Source organism: Falco naumanni, chromosome 2 (genome assembly GCF_017639655.2).
Source record: "Falco naumanni isolate bFalNau1 chromosome 2, bFalNau1.pat, whole genome shotgun sequence".
Lineage (NCBI taxonomy): Eukaryota > Metazoa > Chordata > Aves > Falconiformes > Falconidae > Falco > Falco naumanni.
Genome location: NC_054055.1, coordinates 94,124,130 through 94,151,018, shown reverse-complemented (window position 1 = coordinate 94,151,018; position 26,889 = coordinate 94,124,130). Strand labels below are relative to the sequence as shown.

General features: G+C 44.0%; 1 protein-coding gene across 3 annotated transcripts; it reads right to left on the bottom strand.

Annotated features, from left to right (window-relative positions):
• Positions 1 to 208: 208 nt before the first annotated feature.
• On the bottom strand, positions 209 to 26,830 carry ACE2 (angiotensin converting enzyme 2). 3 transcript variants are annotated; one of them, XM_040582681.1, is made up of 19 exons: positions 26,507 to 26,830; positions 23,337 to 23,495; positions 20,758 to 20,851; positions 20,001 to 20,144; positions 18,539 to 18,651; positions 17,889 to 17,997; positions 17,063 to 17,160; positions 15,378 to 15,547; positions 13,526 to 13,752; positions 12,577 to 12,721; positions 10,898 to 10,996; positions 10,109 to 10,231; positions 9,574 to 9,746; positions 8,551 to 8,609; positions 4,204 to 4,304; positions 3,136 to 3,252; positions 1,705 to 1,899; positions 933 to 1,067; positions 209 to 530 (listed from the first exon to the last, which is right to left on the bottom strand). In XM_040582681.1, the coding sequence occupies exons 1-18, from the start codon at positions 26,699 to 26,701 to the stop codon at positions 947 to 949; spliced, it is 2,442 nt and encodes an 813-aa protein (XP_040438615.1). In that variant the 5' UTR covers positions 26,702 to 26,830; the 3' UTR covers positions 209 to 530; positions 933 to 946. The 3 variants fall into 3 exon arrangements, with proteins under 3 accessions (XP_040438615.1, XP_040438616.1, XP_040438614.1); XM_040582682.1 differs by having other exon boundaries at positions 944 to 1,067; XM_040582680.1 differs by having other exon boundaries at positions 209 to 1,067.
• Positions 26,831 to 26,889: the final 59 nt, after the last annotated feature.

The window sequence follows — 26,889 nt, the reverse complement described above, 5'->3', positions numbered from 1 at the left end:
CTCCCAGAGCAACAGGCAACCTGTTTCAGTGCTGCACTACCCTCCCTGTGAATAGCTTTTCCTTTTCAGGTGCAACCTGAACCTCTGGAGGCTCAATCTACTCCCTTGTACACAATAGTGCAATTTGTATTTGTAGTATGCAGAATTTGTGATGCAGTATGTGGAGGCAATAGCTAAGGTACTGAAAAAAAGAAAAGAACTTTGATCATTTAATATTAAGGAATTTTATTCCACTTTTAGACTACAACATAAAACAGAGATCTTTTTTAATTTTTTTTGAGGGATCATGGGCTACTTGGCCTCTACAATACTTATCAAGCAAACAGTTAGAAAAATAATTTATGTTACAACTTCCTAACAAAGTTCCAGTGTTAGTCTTCAGCCAGTATCCACTTCACATTGATACAGATTTTCTGAGGTTGCAAAAATTGCAGTTATTTCATATCAAATAGAGTTCTTCACCACTAAGGTTCTTCTGGTGGTCAGGCTTTTTTCTTACAGTCTGTTACATACACTTTTGAGGTCTCCATCTGGAGTTCAAGACATTCCTTATGTGTATTAGGAGTATGTGAGTTATTCTTATGTCTGTCTTGATCAGTATATGACTGTATACTTCCAAGCTTTTGTATCTTATTACAGAAGAAACAAAGAGAAGTTGGATGCAGCATACTTACAAAAAGCAGCTCAAATAGTGTGTAGTATTATGCACATAATTCATGGAAAAGCCACAGGACATACATATCTTCAAGTTTTGCATGTTTTCTAGTTACCACATAAACAGCACATTTAGGTGATGCTGTCTCTGAACCGGTAGATTAATGGTCAACCAGAAGACTTTATGTTTGATGACATCCATAGTGTTTTGGTCCTTGCTAGGCACCATTGTTAAAAGTAAAATGAAAAACAAAAACCAACAAACCAGAAATCCTTACTGTACCCACACCTTCTAGAATGATGTTTGTGTCTCTTCAGATGGCTCAAAACCCATGTTGCTTTTTCCCACATCATCGTAAGGATTCACCTGTTCACAGTTTGAACCTGCTTCACTCCTACTTTCTCTTGCTCTCCTGTAATGAAAATTTTATATTAGAAGTTTCTGTTCTGTTCAAGTCCTTCTAGATCCCAAGAATCCCCTATTGTAAAAACCCCTGTGTTTAACTGGGAGTATTTCTGTAAAAGAAATTGTGTTGGTTTTAAGGGGAACTGTAGCAAACCTACTATGTTCTTAGAAACCCCGTTAACGGACATAAAAAAACAACCCGGCTATATTGCTGTTAATACAGTATTTAAGGAAAATTACATTACTGGACAGCCTCCAACAAGATTACTGAAAACTGCAGGTGCTGATGAATGTGGCCAAATCTGGTGTCAGGGAAGGCACTGTGTTCCCAGCAGGCCACTCCATCCACCTTGCAGTGAGGCTGGCAGAAGCCTGGCCTCACTGTGGCTCCCTGTGGCCACAGCATCCAGCTGCCTTGGTTTAACCGCCGATGGGGAAATTGCACTAAGCTGCCAAACCTGCCATGCACTGAAAGGCAGGGAGCTGAACCTTTAACTATCGCTGTTGATGGGAGGGAGATAATATGCTTTAATTCCATAACTTCCTTCAGTTAGATTTGGCAACATATTTGTAAGCACACTGATGATTCAATCACTGGGCCATCTCCCAGTGGCCATGATCATAGTATCAAAAATATTACTCACTTTTTGCGATCTCTCTGCCCAGTGATGATCAAGACAATAACTCCAACGACAACAAGGCTAATGACCACTCCAAATATAATTAACCAGATGGTGACTGGTGGTTCATAAGGTGCGGCCAGAGTTGGAATTATGCCCACAAACTCCAGCGTGTTATCATCCAGTCTGAAAGCCTCATTGATTCGTGCCCGAGACATCCTGCCATCAAGAGCAAATTCAAAGACTTTCACAGGCTTATCAGAAGGAAATAAACAGTTTTCAGTTGTTTTATAAATCTCCAGTGTGTCAATTTTCCCCTAAATAGCTCAGCTGAAAAGGCTGCATAGGAGGTACTGCTAAACTCACTCCTTCTGGGATGGGGCGGTGAGTGACAGCCACAGCAATTTAAGCCCTTAACCTGTTGCAGCTTGACTGACATGTTCAGACACGGTATGAACTCTTAAGCTCAGCCTTAACGTTTATCACAATGACGCAAACTGCCTTCTGATCTCCCTCTCTATTTGTGTTTTGCCTCTCATTCTCTTTACCCTAAGCTTCTTGGCTCCCTGAAAGTTTCTTGGACACATGACAGAAAACCTCATCTTCGGCATCTTTATACCTGTTCCCCCCCTACTGCCTTCCACAGTTTTGATTCTTGTGTTTTTCACTGAAGATCTTTCCCTGGTGTATTTTCTGTGTCTTGTTTTCCCCTGAACTTCTGCTTCTGCTGCTGAGTGCTAACCAGCCAGTGACTTTCATAGCCATGTTCTTTTCCCTTGGTTCACCAACTTACCTCACTGCTTTTTCAACCCCATCTCATGTTGCTGCTGCTTTTAGATTTGTGCACTCTTCATTTCCCACTATACATTATCCATGACCATCTGCAGAGCTGCAGTTTTACTTACCATTTTTACAGCAATGACTTACAGTGGTGTCATACTGTGCTATAAAAGACCTCTTCATTGACCCGTAAGTGGAAACCAGCTCCTGCTCTGACCTCTTCTTTTCTGTATTATCAAATACATCTGACCGTCTCTCTAATACACCATTATTCTGGAGTCCTTGCTAACACTGATTCTTGCACTAAATTTTTGCTAGTGAGAGGAAGAAAATGCGCATGCATGCACACACCATTACTGTGCTCTGTATTTCAGAATATAAGATCGTTCCTGTTCAAGTTTGAGCAATGACATTTTCTGGCAAGGCATGATGCAATTAAGTTTTACAAGCCCCCCGAAGCATTTTACATTGGCTGTTGTCCAAGACACCATCAGATAGATGGACTGTTTTCCTTCTGTCATAACAGTTTCTCTCGTCACACTATTTCCATGCTAACTGCAGAACTGACTTTCTTATCACCCCTTCTGCCTCAGCTGACTTGAGCAGCTCTTTCCCTTCCATTCTTCCACATGGTTGTTGGGGTGGTTTTTTTTTTCCCAGAGAGCAAAATCTCACCTGATGGCATCTTCCACATCAGCTTTGGGCACGATATCACTGATATTACCTGGCATGCTGACAGTTAGGTAGAAGGACACCCTTTGCGTCTGTTCCCCAACATGAACGTCTGTAAGTCTGAATGGGAAACAAAAGGGAAGTTTTTTTTTAGTTGAGATGACACTAGCTTTAAATTCGGGCAAGTGAACACTCGTGTTTGATCAGCAATGCCAAGGGATTAGTTTATGCTGAGTGAATGCTTCCTAGTGACCTCAACTGGGAAGTGAAATCAATTTTCCTGGCAGATTTTTTTTTTTATGTGCTAATTCATAACTTTAGATGGAGAAAGTCTACCCAATACCTGAGACAATCCTTGGCGTAATTTTACAAAGCACATAATCAGGTGCAGAACAGAGAGTGTTTGGAGCAAGTCTCATGAATAAGGTGATCTATGAAGTACCAAGTGAAAAAAAAATATATATTCTTCCTTTTATTCTGCCTGACTGATGTTCTGTAAAGTAATATCAAATAGCTTAAGTAGATAGCTTCTGAAAATTTTTGGAGACCTAATAAAATGTTGTTTTTCTTACCAAAATCCATTTCAGATGATAGATTTTATGGTTGTAAGTCAACCTAGATAAGATTAGTATGTCTGCGCAGAATTCTAGTGCTTTATAATCAGTAAGTTTATCTTTCCTTGGCCCAAAACCTCTTGGATATTCAGTATCACACACATACATTGTTAGAAATTTTATTTCAAGTCAATGTATGTTCCTTGATATTCCCACATAGGTGTCAGGCACAAATTCTCAAGGCTTACTTCCACCACTGGTAAGCAGTGGGAGACAAAGCCTTCTGCATCCATTGAAGTTATCTAACTTTAGCATGTTACTCCTAAACTTCAGACTCCTGAGTGCAAAGATAGCATATAACCAGGCTGGCATCTTGCTTTTTACAGCCAGCTGATGTTTGACATTGTTTGCTATCACCTTACATTTGACAGAAGGTACAATTAATTCCACCAATTCGTGACGCTACTGAACCAGAAGCAATATAGACATAGCTGGCACAATTAAGCAAGCCACTCACTGAAAGTTAACTTGCTGTTTCTTCACCTCTGCAAAGTATTTTCTCATGGCATAGGCGATGGATGACTTGAACAAGAAGAGCTCATTTTCATCCCATTCATACTGCAAAAATAGCGCAAGAGAAATTCATCAGAGATGGCAAGTTATCTGACACTAAGCAAATCATTCTAAAAAGAAATAGCAATTGTAATGCTTGGCATGCACTTCAGTATTATTTATTTGTGCCATGATAGCACCTCAGGAACCTACTCAAACCCTTTAGCTCCGTTAATCTTGTTGCTCTGCTGGAGAATAAGCAAGCAGGGATCCCTGCTGCCAGACACTGCACCATGCTGTCCCTCTGCAATTTCTGGTACTGTTACATGTGGCTGCCTAAAATGCTGCAGTCCCAGCCCATCTCACTGCCTTATGGGGAGCAAAGACAGCAGAAGCGATATTACTCCTAATAAATATTGTGCATTCTGTTTGAAGTCTAAAGATTTCATAATTTAGATCTTGTTTTAATCACATAACTTTATCTGCAGACCTTTTCTTTCAAGAAGGAGAAACTTTGGGGTGGGGTTGCTGCGTGAAGGTGTCTTATTTATTTGCTTGATGAGCTGGGATTTTTGTTTGGGGTTTGTTTTGGTAAAAAACTCTTTGCATCAGTATTTCTGCAGCAGGGATATATTTGCTGGTTTTCCCTAGAGAATAGATATGTGATATTAAAAAATATGCACTGGCCCAGTGCAGGCTTCTCCTGGCCTGCCCTGTGAGTCCGAAGTTATTTGCAGAAAAAGTCAAAACAGCTTCTCTGGGCAGGAACTGAGCGCTGTCCAGGGGGCAAAAACCACCACAGCAGCTGATAATGCAGCCTGGTCTGTTGTGCAACCCCACATGAGCACGAAGGGAAAATTCCTGTTTGAACTCTGGTGGCATTTTTTTTTATCCCCTGAAGGGCGAGATTTGATTGCGTTTATAGTGCCTGAGCAGGAGTGCCTGTAAGTGCTGCCAGCGATAGTTTTACAACTGCTCCTGAGTTTCTCCGGTATCATTCAGGAAGGTGTGGTAGAAGGCAGCTCTGTTGCAACAGGCCTTATAAAACCCAGCTGCATTTTTCAACCCTGGCCTCCTCTTGACACTGATAAATGAAGAGAGAAACGCATGGCAGGAAAGAGCAGAAAGAGCCCACTGTTGTCAGCCTGTGCAGCATCAGGCGCTGGGAGACGTGCAGGTGACCCAAAGCCACTGCTGGCCGAGCAGCCCCGGCGGCGAGCGGAGGGCAGGGGCTGTGCCAGCTCTGGCTGTTCCCGCTAGCAAGGGTTGGAGCTCCGAGTCACCTTGGCCTTGGCAAATGCCCCTGGCTTTCTCCTGCTGGCTGAGGGGCAGGCAAAGCCCTGCGCTAAAGCACTCCTCGTTGTTATTGCCGCTGTCTCCGGCAGCTGGCAGTGTTCACCGTCACAGCCTATGGCCATGTGGGGGTGTTTGTCTCAATTTTTCATTTATTCCCAACATCTTTAGGCTTTGCAGTGTTTTGGTTTGGTTTTTTAATCAGGAGCTAATTGAGCTTGACTCCTCTATTGCTGCTTTCTGTACTTAGCATCTTAGCTTTTTAATCATTTATTCATTTCCGTAGCATATATTTTGTCTTTTTCAGTCTAATGTATTTTAATTGCCACTGTGCCTTTCAAGGGCCTTTATAAATACCATTACAGGCTGTGTGGGTGGGAAGTACCTGGCTGGCTTCTGATCTGTGCTTGAGTAATGACTGACTACCCACATGCCCTCCCCAGGCACCTCAGAAACCCATCTTGGTGCTCACTGGTCACTACAAAGGCTGCTCTGCTTTCAGAGCAAAATGAACTCTGCCGAGCACCTCTGCTCTGTTACAGCACGTTCCCTCCAAGATCCCACATGTGACTTGAAAGATAGTGTATGTCTGCCCCTGATTCAAAAAGGATTTTCCATTGTAAAATACATCTAAATGGGGAGCTGTCAGCCTGCAAGCATTCCCTAACACCGTCTTGCATGTCAGCCTTTTACAATGTCATCACACATATGATATTGATCCACTGGGGAATTCTGAATTAATGTTTGAAAGGGGGGGTCGCATTTCCAAGTGCTGGTCAGGGGACTGAAGCTCCTGGAAGCCTTCATTTTCAGACTCCAAATGATTCAGCAGGGGTCTTGTAGCAGTTTCCCATGGGAGGGCACTTTCACAAAGCCCCTGCTGAAGCAAAGCTGTGGGTGTTTCAGCCTCATCAGCTACTTTGGTGATTGCTCCAGCTGCAGCTTTAATCCCATCAGCCTGAAAACAATTAGCAGGGTAATTGCGGCAGCGCATGCTCTGGTACAGCTGGTGTAGACCTATCCCTGAGTTTGTCTGGGTGCTTCATCTGCCACGATATTTGGGATACTGAAACTTCCCTGCTGGTAGCAGCCGGGTTGTGTAGTTGAGAGGGGCAGGAGCTCCTGCATGAGCTGCAGCTGCCCCAACTGCTGCCCCGGTGCAGCTCTCCCGCTGCAGGAAAGTGGGGGGGGGGGGGGGGGGAGGGGGGTGTGTGTGTATGTGTGTGTGTGTGGGGGGATTCTTTCCCTTTCTGCTCTATCCAGTATTAAAGAGCTGAAATACAAAAAAAATTGCTGGCATACTCAGAATGCTTTCTGCTGTCCTAACAGTGCAAAGCAGCTCGAAATACATCTTAAACAGCTGCACCAGGTTCCTAGCTTCTGTGTGCTGTGAGCCACATAAAGCAGCCAAAACATACTGTTCTGGATAGCTGGGCTGAGATTCCTGCCCGGGGTTCCTGCTGCCTTTTCTTTATGCCAGTTCATGCATGTACCATTACCCACTGCTGGCATACCAGCATTCAGAGTCACACCCTTGGGAGCTCAGCATAAGGGAAATTTGTGGGGAGGCAGAAAGCTACTGAATGGAAAAGGTTTCTTGCAAATAGGTGATGTGGACTGATTTTGAAAGGAAAATGCAGGGCTCACTCTTCAGAGTTTCAGAATACAATAATTCAAATTAAGTAATCTGTATAAGATTGTTTTACAGCTGCTCAATTGCACAACAAAAGACTCTGATGGCAAAAGGCAGACATAAAAATGGTATTAAGCTAAACATTAACCATAATGACTAATAAATGTGTTGTAATATGGAATCTTTTCATGCTGTTGATACCAGTTTTGAATTGTATCTAACTCGACTCAGCAGTCTAGGAAGCAATAAAACTCCAGTGGGGCTTACATGTGAGAGAGTGATAGAAGTAAGAGTATCAATTCATATGAAAAATGAGCCTGTGGTATTGTGTCCTTGCTAGCCCAATAGGCTCTGACGTGCAGATCTAAATGACCTGCCTGATGACATGCTCATTCTTGGAAAATTACTAATGTTCTGTAAGGTGAAAATGGCTATTAACAGGAATGAAGTGTCTGCACTTAAGCCTTCTATGCTGCCTCTGCGAGATTAACGTGAAGAGGCACAGCTAGAACAAGGAGCAAATTTTCAGCCTGGGTTAAGCAGATGGGCTAAGCCAATGCTCTGTTTAAAATCTTAAAAGCCATCTTCGGCTTTGATGAGTTTTTTGCAGTTGCTGTAAGACATTTTATTGGACAAGCTGGTATAACTAGGGAAAGCTGACAAGCTCTTGGGAATGAAAGCCCTTCTCATCTGAAACAGAAGCAGCTGCATTGCCCCCTGCAATCTTAATAACAAAGCTGTCTCTGCATAAGGGTTGGAGGGCAGGGAGGCAGCCAAACATAGGAGGGCCTGGAAAGATTACAGAAAACAGACAAACAAAAATCTGTAAAGGAATGCTGACAGAAGTGTTTCAGTGTGAAATCAAGAGCATTTGAGAACAGAGTGGGATTCAACCCCTGTTTCAACACTACATTTAAATGTGAACTAGCTGCTGTAATGATAACTTCTGAAGGTAGCCAGCACAGCCATGATAATGGAAATTAGAAGAAATTAGGTAGAGGCTTTACGTAGACACATCAGCATAGCTGGGAAAAATAGAGCCTTTTACAGGTACATGGGCTCTCCCATGCTAGCGCTCCAGGCTTGTCCTGTAGTAGGTAAAAAATGATCAGTTTCTCCACAGATTAACTCAACTCATCTAGCTGAGATGTCTTTCTTAAAATGGGTAGGTTCACTCCCTGGAGCAGTCCCTCCACTCATTGTAGAGGGAATCTTAACCACAAATGCAAGACAAGACATCTTTTATGTGATAACCCTTCACCTGAGCTGATGCCACTCTTCAGACACAATGATCAGCTTTACCCTGCCTTATTTTCTGAGAGCCATTAGCACAACATCTTGGTTGCCCTAGCAATGGGAAGAGTGCCACAGCACAAACACACTTACCGCCTGGTCCCCCAGTGCTGACTTCAGGCTGATGCGCACTTTGATGGCATTGTCAGAATCTGGTTTAAAAAGGAACAAAGGCTGTGTCAGAGCTGCAGTGACAGAAAGTCTGTCCCTGGGAAATGCTGGGATGGCTAGAGTTTCCTTACAGGTTCTCCTGCTCCCCCTGGCCAGTTTGGTGGGATTGATCTTGTTTTCCTTCAGCCACCTCTACTGCAGACACCTGCATCAGAGACATCAGCCGCCCAAGTCTGGCTTTGAAGTAGACAGAGCGAGCACATCTAGAGTGCAGTCCTCTAGTCTTCTTTAGACATCTCCCGAAGGAAATGCCTTTTTTCCACCATTGGGAATGAGCGGCTCAGATGTGGATGTTGGTGTCTGGTTAGGTGAATCCCAGCATTAGAGACTGGCAAAGCACTGCAAGAGTCACATTGCTCTCCAGTACTGACAGTGATTACACATATATAACCTGGCTGGTTCAACACTCGGTTTCACCACAATAGGCTGAAAAACGCATTTTTCCATGGTCTCCTTTTCATCCCCTTGAGCTCCCTTTTTTGACTAACACATGATGGGGTGGGGTGGGGTGGAAGCAGTAACTCTTCTGTATTGGTTTGCCCCTATGACCCCAGATCACAGTCCTCTGGATCCCAAGACTGATGGCTCCCAGCCCTGCAGAGCTGCCACTCTCAGGCAAACGCCATGCAAGTCCAAACCTCTGGTCTTTTTTCCCTCTGCACAGCCATTCCACACAATTAGTGCTGTCACTATTAAAAATAAACTCTTATTTCTGAAAACTGGGTAAGGCTCTGACAAACTTCCTATGTGCTGACTTCTCCGGCTTTGGCCATGAGGAAGCCAATCTGCCTTCCCATGAGTAAAACTTACTGTCAGTGTGCACCTCCCATAACCCTGCTTCCTTAGAAGAGAAAAGCCTTCAACAGCTACAAGAGAGAGGGACTTTGCTGATAGGGCTTGTGAGGACTACCAAGTGTACTTAATTCACCTACAAGCCATACGTACATGGAGTCCAGTGTGTTTTCCAACCAACGTATCTGCCAGAATTATTTTTTTGCAGCCATTTATATAAAGGTTCGAAGTAGTGGAGCAAGGGTGCCGCATTCATATATTTCTCTCCTGTTACATTTTCCAGTGCTTGAGTCCAGGGCTTGGATCTGCCTAATTCAAGCAATTGTCTGTGTATGTGGAAAGAGAGGTAATATATATTATTGCCATGTTTAAACCAGACATCTAGCAAAACAATCTGTGATTGGTATCAAATTTTCTTTTTTTTGCTTCTGGATTTTGTCCTTCCTCCCATCATTCCTATTAACAAAAATAAATTTTTTTCCCATTAACAGGCAATTAAACCTTTGATGTTTAGATCCTCAGTGTTTATAAATTTAGTCTACTTGTCAAAATAAACTGAGTAGATATGTGCTAGATTTTTGAGCTAGGTTCACTCTTGATGCAACCTCATTGAGTCCAGAAGCTTTCAAGGATGAATGAGGCTTTGTTACATTCTGATTTATTATGTGTGAAAAATTTGCTTTGTTACCTCAAATTCTGACCGGCTGCACTGGAGTTGGTAATGTCACATGTGTGAAGAGGGCCAGTATGGTTAGCTGCCTTGCAAAGTGCCTCCTGAAACTGGAACTGATAGATGGTCCTGGTGTAATACCTAAAGGCAGGGCAAGGAGAAGGAAGGAATATATTTTGTTAGTTGTCTGGCAAGGAAACTTGTAAGCCCTTTGGAAAGTTCTGCTGCGTCAGCTGGCACTCCTGCTTGGGAGGCTGCACTGCAGGGAGAGAGTCCAGTTTATATTTATAGGCTATGCTAACTCAGATTTAACAAAATGCGAAGAATAAATGCAGCAGAAAAGCCCCAAATCTGTTTGCTGCCACATAAACCAGGAGCTAGTAAGGTTTCTAAGGCCCAGCTCTCCGCTCCAGCTGAGCCCTCTAAAATGAGATGGCTGGGACATGGAGGGACATCCAGAGTTAATTGTTTCAGGGTTGCATGTGCGTGGCCCAAGTGATAGTAATACGGGGCATGCTGTCTCCCCAAAAGGCAAGCACCTCATACAGATGTGCTCCCAACAGTGTAACAGCAGCAGGAAGCTTTTCTGCTCAGCCAGAAGCTCGGCAGCCTCTTTGCTGCTCAGAGATTGCTATGGAGCAGCCCCTGAAGTCCGCAGAAAAACTTCCACTGAAACCAGCGACCTTCAGTCAGGATTTTAAACAAAGTAAGATTGTGTCCTGAGATTCTCCAGTAGATGTTTTAGGTAGTCGGGGTATGTTCTGTACCCAAAACTTAAGTCATTAATTAAATTAAACACTGAGCTACCTTATGAATGAGTAATCATTGGCCACATGAAACAGTGCTGCAGCGTCACAATAGGTTTCATCATGAGGCACTGGTTCAACAACGCCAACTATTTCTCTCCTGGGGGAAAAAAAACACAGGATTTCTGTTAGATAATAAGGAAAAATAATCTGACTTTGCTCTTCCTCTCTATTGTCTGATACATATGGTCACCTTTCTCACTTCCAAACAGAATTACATACAGCTTTCCAGTAACCCCAAAGGAGTACTGCTCCACAGCTGGAGACCACAGAAAAGAAGCTGCTTTGAAACTGATAGTGCAAGGAAGGGATTTACATGATAGCAAGGTGTGCAGGGAGTTTAGTGGTATGAAACAATCTACAAGGCATGAGCTTCACACACACCCCTCATGCCCTGCACCACCCTGAGGTTGGAGACTAACCTTTGGTGGGTTTGTGTTGGGTAAGTGCGTGCAGAGACTAGTCGACCCAAACTGTGTATGCCCTGCTGTGCCACTGGGCTGGAGATGAGGTTTCTCTTACTTTCCTCTCCTGAGAGTGTGTTTCCTGAGCAGTACTATGGAAACAAACCCATGCCCTACATTCTGAAAATGGTAATAAGCTTACATGGTAATATTTTCCATGAACCTGTATTTCAAGGTCTTGTTCCAGCAGAAAGCATTGCAGTGCTGCTACAACAGACGTGATAAGCTTCCCTAAACAATTTGTCATTCTCCATTTCTCTGACACCTCTGCTACTTTTGCATAAATCGAAGCTGATTTTTACAGTGGGTCAGGAGGATTGCTTGTATCAAGTTTTATTATAGATTTTGTTTGGTGATGGAGGCTCACTGTTTGTGTTCATCTTTGAGTGCAGGCTCAGTGTGGGACTTGTTTGGTTTCTCTGCATCTTTCTGCCCCCATGTTAACCAACCCAAGAAATGGCAGACTCGTCTGAATCAAACCGCTTTTTAATCTCGAGCTCCAGGGTGCTGAAAATAGATTGGCAGGTGGGGATAATCTGAAAAGGCACCTTTGGATGTTACTTTCTCAAGCGAACTGTATTTTCTTGATCAAGAAAGGTGGTATCTTAATACATGATAAAGGAAAGAAACGGTTTGGAGTTTTTTAGACAATTTGCCTCCAAACCCACTCCAGAACGGGGAGGAAACACAAAGCAGGGCAGTGTGCACAGATATTTTGTAGAATGAGATCTGTATGCATCTCAGGCTAGCAAGTAAGATGAACTTCACTTCCCACTTGTCCTTAAGGAGGTGGGGAGCGAATCAGAGCATACACCCGATGAGACTTAGGGAAGCACTGTGCGTAAATTATGAAGATGTCTTGGGGCATGCATCAGAGGGACGGCGATGTTGACCCTGGGATCTGGACATCCCATGTGAAGGCCATGGGCTGTCTTTATCAGAGAAGCTGACATTAGAAATGAGAAGAAATTCTGCCAAGAAGCAGGGTAAACTGCCCAGGGCTGTACACAGTGTTAATGGGGATACATTGGTCTGCGAGATGTTGTCCACACCATGTTGAGTGTTTCTAGCTGGCACTCTACCGGGCTTTGTAGAAACACTCTGAGAGACACATCCTGCCCTACAGGGGCACAGGCACCTCAGTATGTTGAGTAACTATGAAGGACTGATTTTGCAGGTTCATTTGCAAAAACTCCTCTTTGTTTCTCAAACTTACTTCATCTCCCACCACCGCTTTGTCCATTCCTGCTTTGTAATCTCACCCCTAAACACCATCCACCTCCACTTCTCCAGCATGTAAGTAAAAGGCATTGTTCCAACAATCGTTAGTGCTTGTTTGAGCAGAAAGTTGATTTCAGTTTCTGAAGAGAAAAGCAGTTAAGGTAATGGTTATGGTAGCAATTAGTATCTGATTAGACAGCTAAAGTTGCTTCCTTTTACAGCTAATGCTTACATCTGGTTTGAATTACAGATTTTTCGCTAAGGAAAAAGTGGAAGGAAGAATAGTATTAAAAAAAACAAACATGAGAAAAGATTGCTTTGGTATTACATACAGGTTTGTCTCTCTTTTCTCCCTACCTCTTGAATAACCTAGCCCTTTAGCATTTGCATTTCACTACCCTCCACTGAAAACCTTCCCATGTTCTGGGGAATTTTGAGCTGAAGACATCTCAAAATGTACAAAATATGCATCTTCATCCTTACAAGGTAATACCCAGAGAAGCCAAACTGCATTATAATCAGGACCCACCTACACTGTCCACTCAATATTCACTTAAGCAGGAGATGTAGATCTCAATGTTTCAGTTTCATTTGACCTTCTAAATACATACCTTGATAGACATATGTACAGATTCATGCAACAGAAGTCAAGAAGATTTGTTGAGGCTTATCTAAACAAACTGTCAAGATTTTTGGATGAGTTGTTCAGTACTGAAGGTAATGAAGTGCTAGCTATTTATTTCTAAATTATGTAGCAGCATTATAAAGTAATCCTGCTTTATGATGTGATCTGGGAAAAAAAAATATATTTCTGATAAGTTAGTGGGGTAAGATTTTCGGAAGCCTCTTGGTTGATCACTCAGTTTACAGACACAATCTTCTGCTACAAAATAAGGCCTGCAAGTGTTTTCACTTAAATATATGATATTCATGCATTTATTTACCTTCATCCTCTTGGAAAGTTGGCTCTAGGAGATCAAGAGATTTCAGGTGCTGAGGAGTGGCTGCAGAAAGTGACATAATTTCACCCACTGCTTCGTGGAAGCCTTCGTTGGCCCCATCTCTCAGCAGGAAGGGCTGCACAGAGTACGCCATGTCGTACTCGATGTGGCCCATCTCGTGGTGCGCGGTCAGGAAGTCGTCCATGGTCACTTTGGTGCACATCATGATCCTGCACACCAGAGCAAAGTGTTTGTGGTCGGAGAGATGGTGGCTCAGCTGGCTGCTGCCTGAGCTCTGCCTGCCACAGCTGCGGCACAAAGCAGCCCCTCGCCCCTCGCCAAACCCGGGCGGCCGCATCCTTGCAGTTCCTCCTGCAAGAGCCAGACTCAGAGGGGAACTTGGAAAAACACTTTCAGCCGCGTTGAAGTTGTGCTGGGAGTTACAGAAAATTGCTGTTTTGTGAGAAGCAGCTGCTCTCTGGCACTTGGCCATCTGACACTCACTGTCAAACTTAGGCAGATAGTTAATATTAAATATTTTAAAAACCGCACGTCAGTGACTCCTGCTCCTTCACCCTTGTGTAGGTACTATTTAATAAAGGAATTTCTTCCCAATACTGTTTCCTTTCACCTTCCCCAGACTGCTGAGGAGCGAGGTGCAAGGCTAGTAGCTTTCACTAGGGCTTTTCCGGGGACTACCCTCTCTCCCCAGGTAACTGCAGGGACTGAAAGAGGAAACAGAATTTGCCCCAGGAGACTTCATTGTGTAGGAACTTGCTGTCCCTCTCCTTTCCCAAATATGGAAGAGAGAGATGGATTTTCATGAAACTGGATATATCTGCTAAAGATAGACCGTGGGCTCTCAGGAGGTTTTCACTTGCTACCCAGGGTCCCTGTGCCATTCCTGCAGAATGTGCAGGTGTCCACAGATCTCACTGATATCCACAAGCACCCACATTTCTGCTTATTCCTTAAGCCCGAGAACATAAGTCATTATTTCTCTGATTCACCTAAATAAGTCAATTCTCTGGTTAAATTTGAGAGTAATCCTTAGATCTTCACAGAAAAAAATTACACAGAAAGGTTTACAGTCCCACAGGATCCCTGATTTCTTGTCCTCATCTCTTATCAGCCAGAAAATAAAAAGAAAAAAAAAAGGGGGAAAATTATAACTTAAACCAGCATGGTGCACCTTCAGTGAAAATATAAATGTTCTAGCAGATGGTATAAAAAGGAGTGTGCTGGTTTTGTCTGGGGTAGAGGTATTTTTCATCACAGTACCTAGTATGGGGCTGATTTGAATTTGTGCTGAAAACAGTGTTGATAATGCAGAGATGTTTTATTTACTGCTGAGCAGTGCTTACACAGAGCCAAAGCATCTTCTGCTTCTCACCCCACCCCACCAGCGAGCAGGCTGGGGGTGCACAAGAGGCTGGGAGGGGGCAGAGCCAGGACAGCTGACCCCGACTGACTAAAGAGATATCCCATGCCATATGGCATCATGCTCAGCAATGAAAGCCTGGGGGACAAAGAAGGAAGGGGGGGACATTTGGACTGATGGCATTTGTCTTCCCACATAACCGCTACATGTGATGGAGCCCGGCTTTCCTGGGGATGGCTGAACACCTGCCTGCCCATGGGAAGTGGTGAATGAATTCCTGATTATGCTTTGCTGGCATGCGCAGCTGTTGCTTTACCTATTAAACTCTCTTTATCTCAGCCGATGAGTTTTCTCACTTTTACTCTTCTGATTCTCTCCCCCATCCACTGTGAGTGGGAGTGAGTGAGCAGCTGTGTGGGGCTTGGTTGCTGGCTGGAGTTAAACCATGACAAGTGGTCATAGTAATTACAGTACCTGTAGTCATTTTTCCCCAGATCCCACGCCGTAGGATGGCAAGCAACCTTCCTGTTGTCAGTCGGCTCTGTGAGCATGGAGTTTTTCCAGAAGCCCTCGGTCATTTTCTCAAGGCCAATGGAGGTGAAGAAGGCTTCAGCAGCTTTGAATATTTTCACTGCATCCCATTTCTGAGAGAGACAGTGCCACCATTAACTGCTGCTTCTGCACAGAGCCTGTACCCGATGGTTGGATTAATGCAGGACAGCTGACTTCATATTTATCTCCCAGTGACATATTTATCTCCCAGAGATCAGCACCTGACTTACTGAGGGTAAGACGGTAATGTCTGCCTTTGGCACTTCTGTAAATTCTGCTGGGAACTGGAATTAAGTGTTTTCCCTGCAAGCAAAATAGGTTTCTGCACTCAGAGGTTCAACAGGTATCACCTGACCCAGACCAGAGAAACCCTCAATAAAAGATAATGTAGTGAAGATAAAAAAGGCATTCCAGTCAGCAGCATGTCAGATCTGGGATCTGACCCTTCAGCCACTTCAGTCAGGGACAACTCATTTGAGGGAGTGGAGCTGCACTTTCGGCAGGTGAGCACGCAAGGAGATCTTGGCCAGAACCCTACAACCTGGCAAATGTGTCTAGAGGAGTTCCTTATCAGGTTGTAACTGCCTGTGAATGTCCAGAATATTTTTGTTGTTCAGCACTTTTATTATTCTACATAGCAGGAGCTCTGCATTTACTGGGATGAGTTTTCACAGAGATTTAGGTAGCAGACAGCTCAGCTGGATGAGAATCCTAAACAGGGCACATCCACCAGGAAGGATGAGTTCAGCCTTTGTCTTGAGGCTCTGTAAATAATACTTCCCTCCTCACAACTGTACCTCAATATACACAAATGTATGACTACAAGGGGGTCGGTACTCTAAAACAGAGGTGACATTAATGCAGACTTGTGCAAACTGCTTATCAATCAAATTTATGTATTCTTTCTCTTGCCAGCATAACATTTGCATGGAGTTCTCCCTACAAGAGGAGGGTAGATTTCAGGTGAATAATCACATTTTGAAAATCAAATTCCACCAATCACCTTTTATTTTATAAAAGGAATGAAGCTTAGGCAAGACTTACAGAGTTATCTTCACCCATGTTCTTGGTCTGGTAAAGGTACTATCACAGCTGTTAGCACTACAAATCTCAAACACAGACCTTATGGTGCTATGCAGTTATCAAAAGATAACAGGCAGCATTGCAATTTCCTAGCTGTATCCAAATAAACAAGACTGGCAAAAAAACCCACCCTGCAATATACAAACTATTTGATTATGGTAATGGCTGGCAAAGGTCATATTTAATACCAGCCAACTCCATGAGTCCTGAAATATTTCTATGTACAAAATACATCTCTTAACAGATAGGTGGCTCTGAGGAAAATTGACTTGGAGCCAAGATTAAGCCAGTCAAAGAGGGTGGAGAAGAAAGAAAGGACAACAGTTAAGGGAAAATGTACAGTGGAAAATGAATGAACACATTAAGGGGAAGAGCAAAAAAGGATGCAGAAAGCAATGCTTTGCTGGTGGTGTGTCGCCTTAGGGCAGCTATGGTTTTCTAGAGAGCAGCTGACATGCGGTGTATAATTTTTTATATCATCTAGATTTGTTGCATAATGCATATCGCATAAAAGCATGTCTTACCTTTTCAACCATTGCAGAAGTTATGTCAATGTTTGGTTTGGCTGGATAGGGAACGGTCAAGGCATACAGATTTGTCCAAAATCTACCCCACATATCACCTTCAAAAAAGAGAGAAACATAGAAATACTTTAAATTATTGAATATGTATTGTTCAAAAGTGCCATCCAGTTCTATGAACTGTGTGGTGTCATAAATAGGGACTCCTATACATCTAAACAGGTCTGTTCCAGATGTGGAGGGCAGCACTTCTGGAAAGGCACGCTTATGTCAAACTTAGATCAAAAATCCCTTTATTCCCCAAGATCAGCTATTCTGGTACAACACAGTTTCAGGACTGATCACCTTCCTAAAGCTCTATTCACAACTGAGCACCCCATACTATTAGTCCATGTGATTGCCACTGCCATGTTCGTGTATATTAAAGCCACAGCAGCTTGATGCTGCATGCTTTGAAAGCAAAGTCATGGAATATGTGAGCTTAGGATAAGATTTCAAAGAAAAAACAGGTCTCTGAAACTCTCATTTCTAAGGAAAACAAGTGCTGCAGAGAGAAGGGAAATATCCCAGCCCAGAGCTGGAGCTTTGAGCTGGATGTTGCCAGCTCCAGCAAGGATGAGGACACCTGCCTTCCCCACCTGCCTCTGCTGCTAAGCACCTGTGTCATCTCTGCCAGGGACTTCTCCATTTCTCCTCTCCCCTTCTCTTATCTGTAACCTGTTTGTTAATATCCGGATCAAACAAGCAGATTACTCCCTTCCCATGTGCCTTGAAGGTGACTGTCCTGTGTACAAAGTCAGGTTTGCGCGACATGGCCATGTTGACATACCCAGCAAGTGAGCAGGGAGGCATCCTGTGGAGCTGATGAGCTCGGGGCCATAGACCTGCTCCAGCCGGTGCCTCACGTAGGCATGCAGCTGCTGGTACAGAGGTTTTATCTGGGGGCAGAGGAAGAGAAGCAAACAAATTGTTCTCTCTTTGCTCTATGCTACTCATTCCTCCTAAACAGAGAGCCTCAAAGCTGTCTGATGAAATTCTGCCAGCAGGTAAGTGACCCCAAACCTGCATCTGAGCTTTGCCCCCTGCCTTGGGGCTCAAGCGCTGAGTACAGATCCTAGCCCCAGAAGTCCTGCTCAAGTACAAGGGAGGGAGCATTGCTAATTTCAGATGCAGAATATCAAGGACACCGTCTACCCCATGGGAAACATACCTCCCCACATGGGCTCTACCTGGAGGACAGACATAGATCTGTAGAGCTCCCTCTTTCCCAGCCTTTGGCACAGTGTGGCCTGAGAGGATCAAGCCAGTCCTCGAATGGCTGCAGAGGTAAAAATGTCATATATGTCCTCCAGCATCTGTTAACCCCATGTAGACTGAGGTTAGCCAGCTTCGAGCCGGTCTGATCTTCCTTCACAACATCAATATGTGAGACCACTATCACAAAACACAACCCTGGTGAGAGCTTGTTCCTGGCTCTACCTGCTCAAATGTTTTCTCCACATCTTTGATCAGCTGGTCACGGCTGTATTTGTATTCTTCTGGATAGTCTGCTTCATAATTTGCTCTCCAGTAATCCCCATAGTCAGAATAACCTGTAAAGCATGGATGCATCACATCAGGACATCACACATGGCACTTCTCAGGTCTGCAGGAGCAGTGCAGCTCCTTGCTGATACCATGCAAACCTGCAGCCTTTACCCCAAAGCAAAGCAGGAAAGTGTGAGGTGCTCTTGGGTCTAGGGGGAAGGAGAGTGCTCCCCCGAGGCTCTATCCCATACACGTGCAGGTACATGAGATTTCCAAGAAATGCAGAAACTGCAGTTGTGGTTATCTGCTAATTAGGATCATTCCAACTGGAGATGGATGTCAAAGGAAATCTTCACTCCTGACTGGAGCTCCTGTGGCTGTGAGGGAGGGCAGCCTCTACTCACGCTGGATACTAAGGGGTTTTCACAGAAGGTATAAGCTGGTGAACATTGAATATGAGCCTCCTCCCCCAGCAAGAAAACCACCAGGGAAGGTGTATGCACCAGGACTGAAATTCAGCTCCCAGTTCCACTAAGTCTTCCAGTCCACTGAGCTCCATCAGGCCCGGAGTAGAAATGGCTCATAGATGAGGTTCTTCCTTAGTGGTATGGAGGAAGGTCATAATGACTTTTTCTTAATGTTTGGGTTTTTCCTGCCTAACTATTTGGAATATAATTTCTTATTCCTGGTGTCTAGTTCCAGCCTGACAATTTTCACAAAACAAGGAGTATAGGAAAGTAGGTGATACAGCTGCAGTTTGGCCAAGGGACAGATCATGTAACTACATCAGAAGCTATTTCAGAAGACCAACAAAGAAAATTAGCAGCCACCTGCCATTGTTCCTTGAAAATACAGTTCCCTATGATTTGTGTGGAGAGCTCTGACTGGAAGCACACTCCTGCTAGTGCAAAATCTTTTTTAATCACCTGCCTGTACCTGCTGGACCAGGTCTACAAAATCTGATCATTCCAGTCAGGGCATAATGCTTATAAATGTACCACTGCTTGTGGCTGGTGGAAGAAGGTCAAGGCCAATAGAAAAGAGGAGATGTCGCCATGACTCAACAGCACTCAGTTGTTTAAATTGAGTGTGCTTGCCCGTAAGTCACAAGCAGCGCAGTTCTGGTTAAGGTAGTGTGTAATGAAGAGCACTGATACGTTACGGCATTTAGGAAAGGTGCCAGAAAAGTCTTCCCCCATTTGTTCCAGGCTGGTGGCAAACCTCTGATCTGGTCAATGGCACCTGTCTGCATTGCCTTTCACTTTGCAACATGCTCATCAAGAGCACATTATGCATAAAGTGCCACTCATCAATGCGTTAAGAAGTATGGGTTTGGATTCCTGTGCAAATTGTGCAAAAACGCAGTATGTTAATTTCTTGAAGCCAGAAAAAAAGAAAAAAGAATGTGACTTACTATTAAGCTTTGCAACCTCATTTTTAAGTTCAACGTACTCTTCATATAATGGTCTCATCATCCTGGCAACATCAGCTCTCCAGCCTTCCCAGGCCCACAGTCTTTCATGATAATCTGTGCTGGAAGCCATAATAACGTCCAGACCTGTCAGAACAAAAAAATTAGTACTAGCCCTTGAAATAGTAGAATCTCTTTATTTTTCTAGCACAGCAGGCAAATGAGCCAAAGAGAAAGACACTTCATGAACAAAGAAGAAAACACTTTCTGTTTGATATACTGAAATATCCCATTATTTTATTGCATCCTTTTCTGATTTAAGGTTTTCCCTTTCTTCTCTTTAAGGGACACGGAGCAGATCATGAGTCCCTTAAATGCACTCTCTGCATTAGCTTCCCTTAAGCTGGCAGCATTCTTGGGACTGACAACATTGGTCCAACAAGACTTTGGTGTCAGGGGAAAAAAATAAACTTTCTGTGACGTAGGAGAACCCCAGGTGACAGGCAGGCTGTCACACAATCTGAGCAGTCATCCCCAAATTTTTCTACTACAAATAGGAGACAGTATGTCTCACAGGCAGCGGACCCGCTGGAGGTCCCTGAAATGCAAGGTGCAATTCAATTATGACTAAGCTTTAGATAGCAGGCTATATCTGTTGAAATTACAGCCTGTTCTCCTGCAGTTAGGAGCCACCCTTGGGCTTTTTCTTCTTGAACCTTCAGTGTAAAGGACACAATAGGGGCAGTGGTTAATACCGTACCTGGCTCCAGCACCAAACACTCAGACGGTTCAGTGATTTTACAGACGGTCCCGGTGCTGTACATGGTACTCATTGTATTTAGCACAGTGCCCAGCTGCAAGTTAGATGCAAGATAGCCTGTTAGAAACCCACTCTGCAAAATAACAGCAATTATGCTAATTCCTTAAGACCTCAATTCAACACTTCACCCACCAGCTTAACGTTTAAGCATATGTTTAAGCTCAGTAGAGATTAATGAAAGAATTTGCCTAAATGTATTACTGAGCTAGGACCTAGCTGGAAAAGACAGATTATCTCCCAAATATAGGGTGTAATCTACAGGTCCTTAATATCCAGTCAGACAGAGCTCTGGATTTAATGAGCACAGACTGTCACGAGGGAGCTATTAATACACATCAGTAATAAACCAGTAAAATTTAGCAATGTACTTCCATAAGCATGGACCCACCTAAACTTTCCAGGTAGGTCGTGGTTTTGAATGGCAGCAAAAAGGGCCCCAGCTGCAGAGGCTGCCAGGCTGACTGTTGCTTGTAGTTGTTTTTAACATCACGTCACACTGATAGCACAGATCTGCTTATACTCAATTACAGAGAAGTTACAGTTCGTGTCTTGGGTCAGCTGAAGGCCAAATGCATCTGAAATCATTTAGCTTCATCCCAGAAGCTATGCTATATAGCTCTGGTTTTATTTTTTTTATGTTTTCATGGTTTCATACCTCAAGAAAAACATGTACCACTTTTAGCTTTTCCTTTAGGACTTTGCTATTTCTCATTTAAAGCTTTAAAACAGCACTACATGGAGATGTCAGTGGGAGAGGCAGTTAACGACTAGCTCTAACTTTATCTCTGTCAGCATTAAAATAAGTGGTGCCCAGGGAAATTTTAGTATCAGTGAAAAATATTTAAATATTCCTATAAAATCCCATCAGACTGTACCCAAAGTCACTTTTCAAGCAAGAATCAACAATTTCAGCCCCAAAGGCCATTTATCTAGGAAATTGCAAGTGTCTAAACAGGGAAGGTACTGAAGAAAATACCTCCTCAACAGAGACAACATTACCATCAGTCAATGCTATGCTCCAAAATAAATATGTTTGTATGAACTGTCAGCATTCCCACCAAGGTAATTCATCTTTCCAGAAACACATCTCATTTGGATCAGATGGGAGGTCCAGCCAGTCCACTGCTTTTCTTGCATGGTGGTTAACACTGCTGATATTAGCAGAAAAATCTCAGGATCCTTCTATAATCAGGACTGTAGGATCCCCTAACTCAATGCTGTGTTTCAATTTGATCTTCAGCAAAAGAAAAATAATTTAACCCTCAAGGGTTATAAATCCTTTTTGAGTCTGTGTATCTGCTTACTCCAATTCCATATATAGCCATTAGCATATACATGCCTGTAGAAGAATGGCTGCAGAAGCGTGGCCTTAGAATCTCTGAAGATCTGCACAATCCAGGCCTGGTATTAGAACAGGCCTGTAATCAGAATTGTACTGAAGTTGCTGTGCTGAAGTTAACAAGAAAGGTGGCCTTGAGCTGTTCTTGAATCCTGAGACCAAGTAATTATGTTGTGCCAACAGGCCGTGGCTGTAACAAGATACAGCTGCTGGGAAAGCAGGTGCAGGGCCAAGAAAGATAGGGAGCAGTATGGGAAAATAGGGAGTAACAAACTACAAGGCTGAAGCACAGCAACTCAATTAGCTACATGGATAGAATGCTTATTTTAGTCATGATAATTAGGGGTGTGAGAACCGTGCACGTTTAGAGACTACTAACTTCTTTTACGAAGTTATTATATATTATATATAATATATATATTAAATATTATACTTCTGCTTTACGAATATGCATGTGTATCGGTTCTATATAAGTAGTGTTAGAAACTAATAAAGTTGAGCAAGATGCATAACTCATATTGAGCGTCTTCTTGACTCCGGCGAACCCTTCTTCCAACACATGCCTTTTACATGAACTTGCCAATGGAAATATCAAATCTCGCTATGAATCTTGTTAAATCTTGCTGGCCTTCAGCAGCTTTCTGTGGAAGGGGGTCACCAACCTTGCCCAGTTTCAGGCATCCCAGGGTGCCTGCTACATAGAAACATTCCCTCTTTTTCACAGTTCGATAATGCAACATGTGCAGAAAAAGAAGGACTTCCTCCACCTCCACCCTTTTGACTCATTGAATGTCCTTTCACCCATCTCTTTCTGTTCGTTACCCTATGTCTGGACTTAGCCAAGCACTTAACCACAGGTCCTCTTTTCCTCTTATGACTAATCTGACCATTTCTGCAAGGAAAGGACAACTCAGACACATGTGTGCGTCTGAAATTCATGGCATGGATTACACATTGCAAAACCACTGACTTAAATGGGAGCCAGTTTCCTAAGCCAGACCACCCCTCCAGCCCTGTACTGCTATGAGCACCTCGTACAGGTACATTCTCCACACTGATACTGGGAGACAGCATCGTCCCAAGACAAGCAGGGTAGCGACAGCACTGCGCCCTTGCTTGGGGATGTTGTGGGAGGCAGCCCAACTCACCTGATGAAAATGAGCTACATTCAGCAACTTACTCTGCGGTATTTTTCCAGTGGCAGCACAGACGATCCTCTGAGCTGGAGAGCCTGGATCTGGAGCCTGGTGAGAGCATCCTGGATGCTGGCTAACGGGAAGCTGCTGGCATTCCTGGAGGCCTCGTCGTAAAATTCAGACCACTTGGCACTTGCCTCATTCTGAAAGGGGTTCACACAAACCCTGAATTACTCCACCAAAAGGGTGTAGCAGCCTAATGTACTCAGTGGGCAAAAATATTACTTCAGGGAATAACTTCATTTGTGGAGACCACCTGTGGATTGCGGGCTGAGCACTTGCACTGCGCGGTGAAACAGCTGGCAAACTTTTTGGCTTTGTTTTATTCACACATCCAGATAATCATTTTTCTTTGGAAACAGCAAAAAGCAGGACTGTCTTCTCACACCATGCTTGTTATAATTGATCCAGCATCACCTAGCTGTGTTCCCTGCTGTTCTAAATCACCACGTATGCTTCCCTTAGTGCTGTTCTTCACCCACCTGTACCTAACAGAAACCAGATGTCACTCCCCATTTCTGCCTCAGTAGCAATGACAGACATCAGCCAAGATATTGTTATTGAGTCTTTACATTATTAGAGTATAACTTTCTCCTGAAGTTTTGGAAAATAAAAGATTATACTTGGGCATAGGAGGCTCTAAATGGGCACCTAAAGTGTGCACGCAAAACCTCGATATTTTGCATGAGATTGCTTTTACTGTTGCTGCAGTTACATAACATGACACGGGAAACTCCCAAATTTCCATGAACAAAGCAGCACTGTAAGAACATTAGTTGGATTTGGGCACGTCTTACTTTTTTTTTAATGTATTTGTACATAGTTTAGCACACCAGCACCCAAATGACAACAAGAACAGTACTAATTAACCTGGGTCCGTGGGACAGTTCAATTAATTGTGATCATGCCAGAGCTTCCTGCGTTGTGGAGAAGGCACCTGTAAGGCTCATCCCTCCCTGATGAGGCATCAGGAAACACCAGTGTCATATTGTGCCCGAAGACCTCCTTCAGGCACGCTTCACCCCTGTACAAACACATGGCAAGGCCACCGCCTTTGCCCCGGCTGTGCCTGGGTTGTCCCGCCCCATGCAAGGGACCCTCCGTGCCTGCTTTAGGCTCTGGCAAAGAGAAGCAGTGGCAGACATAAGCCCTTGGCAGCTCCATCCCCGTGTCTCCCCCTGCCCATACAGCCTCTCTGCGGGAAGGCAGCCATCGCCAGGAGGCTTTCCAAACTCTTCCCTTTACAGAAGCGGAGCAAACAGCCCTTACGCTGCTCAGCAGTCTGCAAAGCACAGTGAATAGGAGCTTGATAAACACCCAGAGGAAGAGCATCACTGTGTAAATCTGTTCCTGCACTCCTTGTCCTGAGCAGGGATGGAGAGGTGCCTTAGGAGCAGCAGGGCAGAAGAGAGGCTCTTTGGCTGCAAAAGCCAGGGGAAAGAAGTTACCTTGCTGTCTCATTTTTCCCCAATTAGAAGAACTGGTTGCTAAGTCAGACGAATAGTTATGGGGTTCGTGGCCCAATTTACAAGAAAAATGGATGGAAAGGAGCCAGAAGGGACAGTATTCATTAACTCTCCTCCTCCAGCAGAAAGGGAGGAGGGGAAGCAGTGGGTTTATTACAAGTGCTATTGAAGAGATCAAGCAAGAAAAAACGTTCTCTCTGAGCACTGGACTAATTGGCTCTTATTGCTGGTATCTCCTCATATATTTTATTATCATCTCATTAATGCTGAAAGTACTATATGGGGCTTTCATTTTACGTGTTTGGAAACATTACAGTTTAAGTACCTGGTGCCCCAGAAAACAGTCCAGATTGACAATGATTAGTCATTAGGATTTCTTCCAGCAACCAGTCTCCTTGCTTTAATTAAGAAATATGATAATTAAACCATGTTATAATTAAGCTATAAGATCACAAAGTGGAAGACTTAAACCATTATGCAAAAGTAGATGTAGGTTGTTCAGCTTAATTTTTATGCTCTGAATCATTTTTCTCTAAAGCGTGAGTTAACTTTAAAATGCACACAACTACAGAATTCAAGGTGTTTTTCTTCACCCTGAAAGGCTTCAAGGTTATGAGATGCTAGGTTGAGGTGTGGCAGTATCGGTAACCAGCCAGATCATGGCTGACTGCTCTTGATAAACATGGTACTTGCCTAGAGACCCTGCTGGCTGGGACAGCTAGAGGTTGGTGTGGAGAAGCAGGGAGAACTGTGTTGCAAGATAGCGTAAGTACAAATGTTGTGGTCCTTCCTGCAAATAGAAACTGAGTTTCAAACCAACGTGTTAGACCACTGTACTATGAACTCCACTGCTGGTGTTTGGAATTCCGTGATCTCACTTCATTTTTCCCAGTTTAATACCTCCAGGCAGCCTACCAACAGCTCTGACTATGAGAAGAGTGATGGGGGATGACGGGGAAGGTACTCCACTGGGTAAAGGGTGTGGACTGCTATGTAAAGCTATCAGCAAACATTTAATAGAAAGTCTACATTCAGAAAATGTTGCATATCCAGCAAGAAGTAAAATAATTCCAGCAACAGAGAGGGCATTGTCTGTGTCAGTAAAAAGCCTGGTGTTAGTTCAGTTTCATGAAAAGTGGGAGACCTGAGCTCACGTGGGCACAAGATTCAAATCCCATTCCCTCATGCCGCAGGGCAGCGCCTGGCCTGGGCCCTGGCAGAAGACCATCCCCTTCGGGCTGTGCCCTCTCCAAGAGGAAAGGGGCCCCACAGAGAAACGCCATGCCGGGAGGCACTGGTGGTGGTGGACCCTGAGCAGAAGAAGGCATCTCTCTCCATCCAGCTCAGATTGTGGGGCCGAACATGCAGTACAACCTGGCCTTTTCCCTCGGCTCACCAGGGTGACTCAGGGTGATGGCAAGTGACAAGTCCAGGCTCCAGCCATCCCTGTGAGGTGCGAGGGCAGCCCGGGCACCAGCCCTAGGCTGTAGAGGCTGGTAGTGGCCCAGGCACCTCCAGTGAGGCATTGCGACGTTAAAGCGAGCCCCTCTAGCCTCCTGAAACTAAACCACAGCTACCAAAGAAGTAGCACTCCAACTTCAACCAACCTCAGTGGAACCAAAATGAACCATAAAGTAGCTGTCATATTCCTAAAGCAACAGTAAAAACCCGCAGGACAGGGCCCTTACCATTTTCCTGGCAGTCTCCTCAGTGATGTTTGTGTTATAGTTCCACGTGGCGAGGGAGCTCTCATAGCTGATATTTTCTGCCCTCCTGTTAAACTCTTCTAGAAACATTTGGGCTTCTTGTGTGACATCCTGAGGGGTCACAACAGTGCTCAGACCACAGAGAAGCCAGAGGTGGACAAACATCTTCATGTCCATGCTGAGAACCTCCCAACGAAGTAGGTTTCCTCAGGTAAGCTTCCCTGTCAGGCTCTGTCTCATCAGCCTTCAAGCATGGCTAGCACGGAAGAAAAAAGGCTGAATCCAGTTTGCTGGGCCTTTTATAGGTTTTATCCATTGTAGGAGAGAAAGGAAAAAGTTTTTTATAAAAAGCCAAATAAACAAAA

What these genes read in the sequence shown, in the direction of transcription:
- ACE2 (XM_040582680.1), bottom strand. Translation starts at nt 26,701, where the DNA reads ATGGACATGAAGATGTTTGTCCACCTCTGGCTTCTCTGTGGTCTGAGC. An exon ending in CTGGGGAAAAATGACTACAG is followed by an intron (nt 13,753 to 15,377) that starts GTACTGTAATTA and finishes TCTGGTGTGCAG; the next exon opens with GATCATGATGTGCACCAAAG. An exon ending in AATGATTACTCATTCATAAG is followed by an intron (nt 10,232 to 10,897) that starts GTAGCTCAGTGT and finishes CCCTGCCTTTAG; the next exon opens with GTATTACACCAGGACCATCT.